Raw genomic sequence first — 12,381 nt, forward strand, 5'->3', positions numbered from 1 at the left:
TGTAAACGGACTCTGAGGACCTCAGTGACCTTGGAAGGCGAGGGGAGCCACGGGCACAGCATGGGCTTTAGTCTAGAATCAGGTATGTGTTGAGAGCTTTGTTTCTCAAATTCTTCATCTCCTCCTGCACCTTTTCTCCCACCTTCTCTGGTAACTGGGTCGGGTCTTTGAAATCCCTGGATATTGGAAACACAATAAAGATATACCAAGATAATAAGACATGAAAGTCAGGCCGGCTAGATGGCTCTGTGGATAAACGCTACCCTAAGGCGGATGACCTGAGTTCCATCCCTGGTACCTGCATGATAGAAGGAGAGAGGCAAGTATCCTCTGGCCTCCATATGTCTGTTTACCATGGTACATGATGGCCCATACATAAATACATATGCATGCATACAAAAGTCAATCAATAAATATACTTTAAAAGAATTTAGAAGCTGGAGAGATAATTCAGTGGGTAAAGGCAGTTGCTTCCCTGCCTTAGGATGGGGTTTTGATTCCTAGGACCCACTTTATTGGAAAGAACCAACACACACACACACACACACACACACACTCATACGCACAAATAAACTTTTTAAAAACTATGCAAATCTAAGACTGAACCCCAGTGAACTAGACTGTTGGGGAGAGGCAGCAATGGGGGAGGGTGGGAGGGGAACACCCATAAGGAAGGGAGGAGGAGGGGGATGTTTGCCGGAAACTGGGAAAGGAATAACACTCGAAATGTATATAAGAAATACTCAAGTTAATAATAATAATAATAATAATAATAATAATAATAATAATAATAAACTATGCAAATCAACCCGATGTCCCATGAAGACTGGAAATTTTTGCTTTAATATAGAAAAAAGGTTGTAGTTATATTTAGCAGTAGCTTACTAACCGTTGAGAACCTTCGTCTCCTAAGGGACTGGACATGGACGTGGGTCTTAGCAACTCAGTTTGCTACATGGTTTGCTTCCATTCTGAATGGAAGTCTCTACCTCCTACTCTGGTCACCCTTGTCACCCTGCACCACTGTGAGGGTGATGAGAAACCAGTCACACAGATCCTACAGGATACAGCCTCAATCCTCAGTCAGCAGTAGCTATGTGCAAGCGTGTGGATGTGCTGAGGGCATATCTGCGTGCACGTGAGCGCATGCGTGTGCTGGGGGGGCAGAGTCTCTTTGCCTTATTTTTTGAGGCAGGGTCTCTTATTGAACCTGGAGCTAATTCAGGTAAGCTGGCCAGCCAGCCCCAGAAATCCTCCTGCCTCTGCCTCTCCAAGTGCTGAGATTGCAGGCATGGCATACATTATCGTGCCTTATTTCTTTCTTTTCACTTTTTTTTTTTTTTTGAGACAGGGTCTCTCTATGTGACCCTGGCTGTTCTATGTAGACCAGGTGTGGCCTTGAACTCACACAGATCCTCTGTCTCTCAAGTGCTGGGATTAAAGACATGCCTGCCGTGTCCAATTTGCCTCTTTGAAAAACAAAACAAAACAAGACAAACCGTAGGTTCTGGGGGATCAAAGTCAGGTCTTCACACTTGCCCAGTGGACATTTACTGACTGATCATCCCCAAATCTGAATGCAAGTTTTAAAAATATTTTATTGTTCTTTAAGCAAAGTGTGTGTGTGTGTGTGTGTGTGTGTGTGTGTGTGTGTGTGTGTGTGTGTGTGTGAACACAATGCCCAAAGGGCGAGAGAAAGGTGGTGGTTGGTATTGGATCAATAGGCAGTTTTGAGCTGGTGTGGGTTCTGGGAACTGAACTCAGGTTCTCTTCAAGAGCCATACGCACGCTTAGCCACTGAGTCATCTCTCCAGCCTGTGGATTCAGTTTTTAAAGGTTTCCTTGCTAAAGCATTTGAAGGAGGTGCTGGTGTATAAAGGATGATGTGCATCTGAATATTCGAAGCTTGGAGATAGGCCCCCTTCAACACTGGACATACTTCGATTCAGACATTATGACATTTCTGACCTCCTTCTGACAGATATTACCCCGGGCAGAAACACCCACTTACTTCTCCTTCTTGGAGTCCCTGTGGGTCAGGATGGGGAATTCCACTTGGACCATTTCTGGAGTCAGCATGACTTCTATATCCTGATCACAGAGATCTCTGGAAAGGAACAAGATGCTGAATGGGAATGGTTTTTCTTTCTCAGCATAAAAATAGGATGAAATATCAGAGCATTTGGGAGCCATGCATTTCCCGGTGCTTTCCAGGGTCAGTTCCGGCTGCTTCTGCTGAGTCCAGAGAAGCAGAGGGCAGACAAACTGCCTCCCCCTGATGATGCTGGGGGGAGATATTCATAAAGAACTGTTTTTAAAAGGGGGAGGTCACAGGTTTCAGGCTCCTTTCAAGGGCACCCAGAATGTTTATCCCTTGAATCTCATGCCTTTATCCCACGTTTCCCCAGTAAAGAGGCCCAAACGATTTCAAAAGGTGGGATTCATTTGATGACGTCCTCTGGACACAATGGGACCAAAGTAGAGCTAAAGCCACAGATAACTAGAAAGCCCGCAGCTGCTGCGAAGCCAAATGTGTATTTCTTTGAAATTTATTTTTAAAAATCATGTAAGATGTTAAGTACCATTATGGCATTTTAGAACAAACTGTGCTTTTGCAGTTCTCTTCCCTGTCTCCCCTGCCTCCTGTCACCCCTGCATTCTCCCTGTATCATCCCCACTGTGGATTAATTGCTTGTGCATGTCCCATGTGCCTTGTCTTGTTTCCGCATCACCTATTGCTCTCCTCTGTGTTTCCCCTCCGGATTTTTAAGCTTTACCCCTACCCACACCAGCTTCCATGTATATATGCATACACTCTGGGTTAGGATCTGCATGTGACAGAGAACATGTTTGCCTTCCTGTGTTTGAGTCACCTTGTGAACAGTCTATTTCTAAATAGTCTTTAGTGAAAGAAATTCAAGCTTTCTCTCTGTCTCTGTCCATCTCTGTCTGTCTGTCATTCTCTCCCTGTGTGTGCGTGCATGCGTGCATGCATGCATGCATGTGTGTGTGTATGTGTGTATGTTGTCTCTTTGTCACTCTCTCTGTGTATGTGTGTGTGTGTGTGTCTGTGTGTGTACGTGTGTGTGTATGTGTGCGTGTGTCTGTGTGTATGGGTGTGTGCGCGCGTGCGTGCGTGTGTGTGTGTGTGTGTGTGTGTGTGTGTGTGTGTGTGTACTGTGAGTGTCTTGTATGCAAGTTTACAACCTTGCCTTCTGTGTTGTGTGGACATGTTGTCTCGCTATTACCGCTGTGCACCCGGGCTAGCTGGTCAGTGAGAGCCTAGTGACTCTCCTGTCCGCCTTGCATTAGCAACACTTCCATTTCAGATGTGCACTGCTGTGCTCAGCTTTTATGTGGGATCTGGGGACCTGGACTCAGGCCATCATGCTTATGTGGCAGTCACTTTACCTATGCAGTCATGGACCCAGTCTGATCCAGCTTATTTCAGTTGCATTTAATTCAGGCTTAGTACTAGACTATGAGGTTATCTCCCTAAAGGCCCAGTGTTGAAGGCTTAGTTCCCGGCACAGTGGAATTCTGCCATGAGGATTTTTCAAGTGTTGGTTCGTAAGGGGCTCTGACTTAATCAATGGGTTAATTCATTAATGATTCATAATCTATGACAGTCATGGGTCATGGGAGCTGTTGGATGAAACAGATCACAGGTGGCATGTCTGTGAAGGATGTCCAATCCCCAGACACTTCCTGTTCCCCCGTCTCTGTCTCTCTCTGTCTCTCTGTGTCTCTGTCTCTGTGTCTCTGTCTCCCTGTCTCTGTCTCTCTGCCTCTGTCTCTGTGTCTCTTTCTCTCTCTCTCTCTCTCTCTCTCTCTCTCTCTCTCTCTCTCTCTCTCAGTTTTCTGGCCCCTGAGCCACAGGCTCCTATCTCCATGCTGTTTGTTTTGTCTCCCGCCCAAAGAAATGGATCTAGCCAAACAGGGATGGACCTCTGAAGCCAGAGCCAACCCTTTCCCTTGGAAGGTGTTCCTTTTGGGTGCTTTGCCACAGTGATGAGAGCGTCTGGGTACCATGAGAGCAGCAGGCATTTTCTTTGAAGCCTCTGTGGGTTGTGCTCTCAGTTATAACCCCTCAGCTTTGCCGTGTGGCACTAAAGGACTTCAATGCTGACTTACGACTGCTGAGACAGAATGCCTCAGATGGACGCAACTGAGGGAAGGTTAGGCTGATTGCGCCTCACAGATCAAGGGTGAGGGATCATGGTAGGAGAGGTGGTGCAGCAGGAGCTTATGCAGATGGTCACGTGGCATTGCTCTCAGTGGCAGAGAGGTGGGTCCTGGGGCTCAGCTCACTCTCTCCTTTATGCAGCCTGGGTCCCCAGTACACTGAATGGCACCACCCATATTTAGCCATCCACCTCAGTGAACACAGTCTGCAAAGTCCCTCACAGAAGTGCCCAGATGTTTGTCTCTTTCGTAATCCTAGATCCTGCAAAGTTTACCACCAAGGCTAACCATCAAGGGAAGCATGGAAAATATGTAAATGAAGAGGTGTGGTTGGTTACAACAAGACTTTATTACACACAGGCGGTGGGCCAGGTTTGTGTATGGGCTGTTGCTGGCTGACCTGTGAGCTGTTGCTGGCTGGTTGAACCGGGACTCTGACTGCTTGGGTTTCAGCTGGAGAGAGTGGGGACTGAGTGTGGAGGAGGGATACTTACCTTGTTAAGCAGCTTCATGAGTAGCCTACATATCACCTGACGATGTCCCATTGGTAAAGGCCTAGGCAAGGGCAGGACATGGTGCAAAGGAGGCTGGGCAATTTAGCCTCTGACTTCAAATATTCTATGTTTGTAGAAGAAAAGGTCAATGGTATTTTGGAAAAATAGTCATTTCTACCACGTCAAAGTGAAATGCTTCCAAGAGCAGCGAAGGCAGCAATGATTGGATTTACACATGAGAGCGGCTTATCAGCCATAATACATGCACTGAGGCGGTCCTGGTGGGGTCCTCTTAGGCAAAGTGTCCTTGGGGGTTGGGGAAATGGCTGAGTAGGGAAAGTGCTTGCAGGGACGCAGGATGACCTGAATTACATTCTCTGTACACAGTAAGAAAAGCTGGCCGTGGTGGCAGGGGCTTGCAGTCCCGGTGCTGGGGAGACAGAGGCATGTCAGTCCCTGCACCTTGCTAGACAGCCAGCCTAGGCTACTTGGTGAGATCCAGATTCAGTGCAAGCCCCTGTCTGAAAGCACAATGTACAGAGTGACCAAGGAACTACATGTCAGGTGCCTACATACACAGGGGCACACATACCTATGCACTCATGTACACCACGTGCCTACATACACCTGGGCACACATACCTATGCACTCACGTGCATCCATGATGTGTACATACTACCCGTCCCACACAAAATACCCTTCACGACTGCAAGAAGCTGTGCAGCACCGTATAGTGGAGAGTGAGCACTCCTCACACTGCTGATTTTGTAGACTTTAGCCCCTCTTAGCAGCTTCCTCGTCTCCAAGGAGGGACATAATTAACAATAAGACCTCATTGTGGACCTGAATGATACTGCTTGCCAAGTCCTGCCTGACGTACACTTAATGCCTGGAAATGCTGTATTCTGATTGTTAGCTTCCTCCTCAGCATCCTATTATCTCATTCAATTCTGCGGCTCTCCTCTCATGCTGCGGGTACCATTTTAAAGGTGAGAAAACTGAGTCACAACAGTGATGAGGGGAGGAAGGGCTGGTTCTGCTTGGGTCTGCTCTCTCCTTAAATGGGTAGGGCAAGTCAGGACTCTTTCTCAATCTGAAGCAAATTGGGACCATCCCATCATGCCTGCAGCACTTCCAAGAAAGGGTCTTCTGCACAGGCTAGAAAGACAGCTTGGCAGGTAAAGATGCTCACCATGGAGCCTGGAGATCTGAGTTTGATCCCTGGGGCTTACATGGTGGAAGGAGAGAAGTGGCTCCTGCAAGTTGTCCTCTGATCACCTCATGAGAACTTGGGGCAGGCGTGAGTGTGCATATACATGCACACAAGTACAGGCCAGACACACACACACACACATATTCAAAAATAAAAGAGAAAGGACCTTGTACCGTGCTTTGGGTGGACGCTCAATCTTCCTTTGTAGATCTTCCAAGCTCGCATGCCCGCGTAATGCCAACCCCAGAGCACGTGGGCAGAGGTCAGAGGAATTGGCTATGTGCCTGGACTCGGCTATTTAGCATTTCGCTGATTGATTATTCTGCATGGAAATGTGCTGAAACTATCCATGTAGTATGTGTTGACAAGAGAAAGAAGTGGGGTTTGATAAGGAACTATTTTTGAGTACATGGTGGGTAAGACACCGCCCCTGGCACGGACAGAGCATTTCCTGTGCTCGGCACGCAGGCTGGCATGGACTCTGTCTAAGACGCTGCTGCGCGGCTGTCAGGTTGGGTTTCAGGATTTCTTTGCTTCATGGTAACTTATGGCATAATTTGGAACAGGAAAGTGTGGGTTGATTAAGAATAACAGTGGGGGCTGGGGAGATGGCGTAGTGGATGAAGTGCTTGTCGTGTAAGCACGGGACCCGAGTTCAGTCCCCAGAACCCAGGGTACAGTAATGCATGCTTATGATGGCAGCGCTGGGGAGACAGAGACAGCTCTGGTCCTGGGCTTGCCGGCCAACCAGCCAGCCTTGAACAGCAACACACATCCCTAGAAAACACCAAAGGTTGGCCTCCGGTCTCCTCATGCATGTGCGTGTGCGCGCGTGCACACACACACACACACACACACAGACAGAGAAAGAGAGAGAGGGGGGGGAGGGAGGGAGAGAGCGCTATGACCACAAAGAAGCAGCATTTACAGAGAGGGCAGTGACAGGTGGCATAGTCAACACACATGTCTGAGGTGTTTGGGTGTCACACCAAGGGATTCATGGGACAGAAAATGCTCTGGGTCCTGAGCCTGAACCCTGCTTGGCTCGTGTCTCCTATTCTTACGTCTGCTGCTGGGTTTCTAGCTGGATTTAGGGTTACACATTCTCTAGCTGTTGGAGTCGCATTAGTCAAAGAAAATGCAAATACCTTGCTTCTAGTTCATAGTTCTCGTGTGTTTGTGAGTCTGTGTGAGTGTATGAGTGTGTGTGAGTGTGTGAATGTGTGAGCATGTGTGTGTGAGTGTGTGAGTGTGTGAGAGTGTATGAGTGTGTGTATGAGTGTGTGTGAGTGTATAAGTGTGCATATGAGTGTATATGTATGAGTGTGTGTATGAGTATATGTGTATGTGAGTCTGTGTGAGTGTATGAGTCTGTGCATGAGTAAGTGTGTGTGTGTGTGTGTGTGTGTGTGTGAGTGTGGTACATGTGTCCATGAGTATGCACAAAGAATCCTGAGGTCAATATCAGTGTCTCTCTTTGTTGCTGTCCATCTACCTTTTTTCTCTCTCATTGACCCTGGAGTGCTGTAACTCAGCCAGACGGCCTAGCCTGTAAGCACCACGGGTCTGATTGTCTCTGTGACCTCAGTGCTGGGGTTACAGATGTGCACCACCACCACCACCACCACCACACACACACACACACACACACACACACACACACACACACACACACCCCTCTTTTCTTCCAGTTATGAGTATTTGATTACATGCATGGTATGTACCACGTGTGTGCCCATTGCCCACAGAGGCTGGAAGGTGGCACTGGATCCCCCAATCTGAAGTTACAGGAAGTTATGCACTGCCATGTGGAATGTGACAGACATGAGAATGGACCTGGGTCCTCTGCAAGGACAGCCAGTGCTCTGAAATGCTGAACCACCTCGCCAGCCCCAAGTCTGGCTTTTTGTGTGTGTGCTGAGGTCTGCAGTTGGCCTTCACGCTTGTGTGTCAAGCACATTACTGCCCGAGCCGTCTTCCCCATCCTCAGGTAGACACTCGGGTGCTGTGCGCTCTTCCACAATCCCTCAGAGAGCCTCGTGAGGAAAATGTAACAGCGTATACACCAAAAGCCACCCAAAAAGAAAATCAGAAACATACCGCTCAGTAGTTTCCAATCTGTCCTCTTCTGGTAAGTCCTCCAGTGGGGAGGGGATATCTACGGGTAGCATCACAGGGCTGTACCAGTCACTTCTGTGGAGGAAGACACAGCAATGAGGAGCTCAGTGCATCAGCACTCACGCTGGCCCCATGTGGTTTGCTGTTTTTGTTTGTTTGTTTGTCTTGACACACAGTCTCATGCATGCCACATAAGGCTTAAACTCACACACACTTCAAGGATGACCTTGAACTTCTGACCTTTTTGCCCCTACCTACCAAGTGCTGGCATTACACACAACACATCGCTATACCTAGTTTATGCTGGGTTGGGGATGGTTCCCAGGGCTTTGTGCATGTTAGCAAATACACTACTAACTGAGCTAAGTCCTTAGCCCCTAGAATTTAGATATATAGTGTAGTGTGCATATGCAGTGTGTGCATGTGTGTATGTGTGTTTACATGTATGTGGGGTAATACGTATGAGTGTAAATGTGTATGCATGTGCATGTAGAACCCATAGGACAGTCTCAGGTGTCTTCTTTTACCAACCTCTACCTTATACATCCAGACAGGGTCTTTCACCGAGCCCAGATCTCACTGATCTGGCTGGCCTAGCTAGCCAGTTTACAGGAGGTTCCCTTGTCTCCACCTCCCAAGTGCTGGGCTTACAGGCACACAGCATCTTGTCCAGCATTTTCATGGGTGCTGGAGATCTGGACTCTTGTCCTGATGCTTACAGGCAAACACTTTGCCCACGAGCCTCTTCCCTACCTCTAGAAATACAACTTATTATTTAAAAAGACTTGAGTACAATTCTCATTGAGACAAGGAGAATTTTTTTTAAAAACTTTTTTGTATAGTTCTGAGTTTGGGAAACACATTGGATGTTCTATATATTGAGAGAGTATCACTAAATCAGTAAGAAAGTGGAGTTAAGATACAGAAACAGTTAATCCCATAGTCACAATAGAGGGGAAGAGAAGAAAAGAAGGTTGGATGGGATACGTTAGGAGCCCCAACTGTTCTTCCAGAGGACCTGAGTTCAGTTCCCAGTACCCACGATGGTTGGCTTATAACCACCTCAATGCAGCACCAGGGGGTCTGGCAGCCTCCTCTGGATTTCACAGGCACATTCATTCCCCCAGGAGAACAAGCTCGTGCACATAATCAAAACCAAACAAATCCTTTTTAAAAAGAAGGAAAAATGGGGGGAGGGGTGTGGAGAAGGGAAAGAGAAAGGGGGAAGGAGAGGGAAAGGGATGTAGGGACAGAGCAGGGGAAGGAGGAATGGAGAGAGAGAGAGAGAGAGAGAGAGAGAAGATACATTGCATGTGGAGGGGGTACTTAATGGCGTGGGGGTAGGGATGAGAACAGAGGGATCAGGGGTGGGAGAATGGAGGAGGCACCTCTGGAATGAGCTAGAAACCTAGGACAATGGAAACTCCGAGGAGTCTATGAGGGAGACCCTAGCTAAGACACCTAGCAATGGGGGCTGGGGAGCCTGAGCTGGCCATCTCCTGTAACCAGGCAAGACTTCCCGTGGAGAGATTGGGACACCAACCCGGCCACATAACTTTCAACCTACAATTTGTCCTGCCCACAAGATGTGCCGGGGTAAAAATGGCACAGCAATTATGGGAGAGGCCAACCAACAACTAACTGGTCCAGTTTGAGACCCACGCCAGGAGAGGGAGTCCACCCTGACACCGCCTGGAGGGCCATGACCCAGAGGCTGGGGAGCCCAGAACTGCCTTCTGGAAACTTCCCCCTGACCTCCGCATGTGCACTGTGACCTATGTCTCATCCTCCAAGATTAAAAAAAAAAAAAAAAAAAAGTAAAAATATTTTAAATGATTTGGAATAAATAAATGTTTAATAACCACACTGCATGACTTAACAACATTTGTAAGAGCAGTGCCCCACAGCTAGGATTAGAGCCTTTGTAAAAGAAGCCACAGAGATGCCTCACTCCTCCGTCTCTCCGTGGGAGGCCACGAGCAAGGCTTCCAGGCCAGCAAGATGGCTCCTGTCACCAAGCCTGATGCCATGAGTTTGGTTCCTGGGACTGACGTGGTGAGAAGACAGGACAGACTTCTGAAAGCTGTCCTCTGTTCTCCACATATGTGATGTGCCCTGAGCACACCCATACCATGCACACATGCACATAGATAAATAAGAATAGGAAACAAGGCCTTGTGTGTGAACCAGGAAGTAAGCCCTCACTAGACAAAATCTTGACTTATGGTGCTTGACTTATGAGAGATATATGTGTTATTTTTAACCCATGGAGACTATAGCATTTTGCTATAGCACCCTGGATGGATTCATCCAAAATTAAGAAAAAGAATTACCATTATTACTTATAACTGCTTTTAGAAACAATGGCGTGAACTTCAGTCCAACAACCAGTATAGACACATAATAGAAAAATAAAGATTATTTTTTTCTTTTGAGACAATCTCATGTGGCCCAGGCTGGCCTTGAACTCAGTGTGTAGCTGAGGATGACTTAGAACTCCTGATTCTTCTGCTTCAACCTCTCCACGCTAAGAGAGCCCAAGGCTTTGTTAAACACTTTCGACCTGCTGAGCTGCACCCCTGCCTGGGCCCTGCTCCTGATTTTTGAGCTATTACATAATGGCAGTTTATCTGGAACAAGCTGGCCCAACAGAGCATTCAGGCACAGAAGCTGGAAGGCAAAATTCGTGGCAGAAATGCTTAATGCATGGCTATTCCAGGACAAGACAACCTCCTGACTTCCCACTAAAACAATAGTTTTGGGAGATGTTGCAAGAACATTACTTTGGAAAAATGAATTGGCTAGTTTTTAATACTTGGAATCCATGTATGCTAACAGTGGGTGCGCTGGAATCCAGGCACAACCCCAGAACCAGCGGAGTCTAGTTTGCTGATTAAATGAGTCAGTTTTCCCCCCTCCCACTCACTGTAGGGGTGAGGATGCCACGCAAGAACTGTACTACTTAGTTACGCACCAGCTTCCATACAGGTCTATATCAGGTTTGTCTGTGAGTCTGCCCGTGTGTGCATGAAAGGTCAGGATTGTTAAATGATATAGGAAGACCCAGCCCATTGTGGGTGGCACCATTCCTTAGGCAGCAGGTCCTGAACGAGCAAGGATTCTATCCTGTCTGCCCTTGGCTGTGGATGTGATTGATGGTGCTTGAAGTTTCTGCCCTGACCTTCCTGCAGTAACACAATGTAACCTGGAATTGCAATCCAAACAAACCCTTTCCTCCCTAAGCTGCTTTGTGTCAGGGTATTTTATCACAGCAACAGAAATGAAACTAGAAAACCGGTCATTCCAGTTTTCCTGTAGGAGTTGGTTTAGGGGGCTGGTGCTGCCATCTAGTGGTAAGAGAACAAATGCACAGTCCCGAAAATGAGTTCTCAAAAGCAAGCGTCAGTCAGATCCTAGATACTTCTTCATATAGCCATTTGCAACATCCCAGTGACGTTTTCATCCTAGCCCCTGTCTCATAAAGAGGAAGATAACTTCTCAAAGGCCAGGAAATGACTCAGTAAAGTGCTTGCCGGGCGAGCTTGCGGACCTGGATTTGATCCCAAGCAGCTGAGTTTCAGCCCCAGAACACACTTAAAAAGACTGGGTTTGGTGATGAACAACTGTAATTCCAGAGGGGAGGAAGCAAAGGCAGGAGACTCCAGTGGTAATATGGCTGGCTACCCTAGCAGAATCCGCTAGCTCCGGGTACTAATAAAAGACCTTGTCTTGAAATAAATAAATAAATAAATTTAAAAATAAGCAAAAAGTCGCAGTTTCTGATGAAGAACACTCAAGATCACCTTGTGGTCTCCATAAGCATGTCACACATCAGCATGTGTGCCTGAATACACACACACACACACACACACACACACACACACACACACACACACACACCATAAACCATAAAGGAAAAAACCAGACTATGGATAATTCAGGAGAATTATATGATCAGTTAAGTCTTTATCTGTGCTGCCAACTGGCCAGGATCTACATTACTTTTTAAAAGGCATGTCTTGATTAAGATAGATTCAAACTATGAAAATCTGCTGTCTATCATTGTATCTCCTTGGTAGGCAAGCCCCCTCACATTTCGAACATGATTTGAAAGTGTGGTTTGTCACTGTTGGCCTTTGACTCAGGGTCTCCCTGCCTCTGTATGCTAAGGTGCTAACATAACATACCCAAGGGGCTAGCAGCTTCCCAGCTTACCTCTGAGTGTTTTCCTTAGAGGAGTCAGACATGGAGGAGAATACCAGGGGCTGGAACTTCTTCCAGTTCATGATTCCAGGAATTATATCCTGTGGGGAAAGTTGGTGCGCGGTCAGGATGCAGTTAGCTTCGAGAGCTAGTATTCGCTGTTAACTT

At 47.2% G+C, this 12,381-nt stretch overlaps 1 protein-coding gene across 1 annotated transcript in view; it reads right to left on the reverse strand.

Moving 5' to 3' along the window:
• Cfap221 (cilia and flagella associated protein 221) overlaps nucleotides 1-12,381 on the reverse strand; it is a 76,176-nt gene continuing 63,795 nt past the window's right edge. Inside the window, exons 21-24 of the mRNA XM_032915478.1 lie at nucleotides 12,226-12,314; nucleotides 7,993-8,085; nucleotides 2,012-2,107; nucleotides 1-176 (exon numbers count right to left, since the gene is read on the reverse strand). Coding sequence (XP_032771369.1) covers nucleotides 68-176; nucleotides 2,012-2,107; nucleotides 7,993-8,085; nucleotides 12,226-12,314 — 387 coding nt within the window. The 3' untranslated portion in view covers nucleotides 1-67. The remainder of the gene's footprint in view (nucleotides 177-2,011; nucleotides 2,108-7,992; nucleotides 8,086-12,225; nucleotides 12,315-12,381) is intronic.

This window comes from Rattus rattus, chromosome 10, assembly GCF_011064425.1.
Source record: "Rattus rattus isolate New Zealand chromosome 10, Rrattus_CSIRO_v1, whole genome shotgun sequence".
NCBI lineage: Eukaryota > Metazoa > Chordata > Mammalia > Rodentia > Muridae > Rattus > Rattus rattus.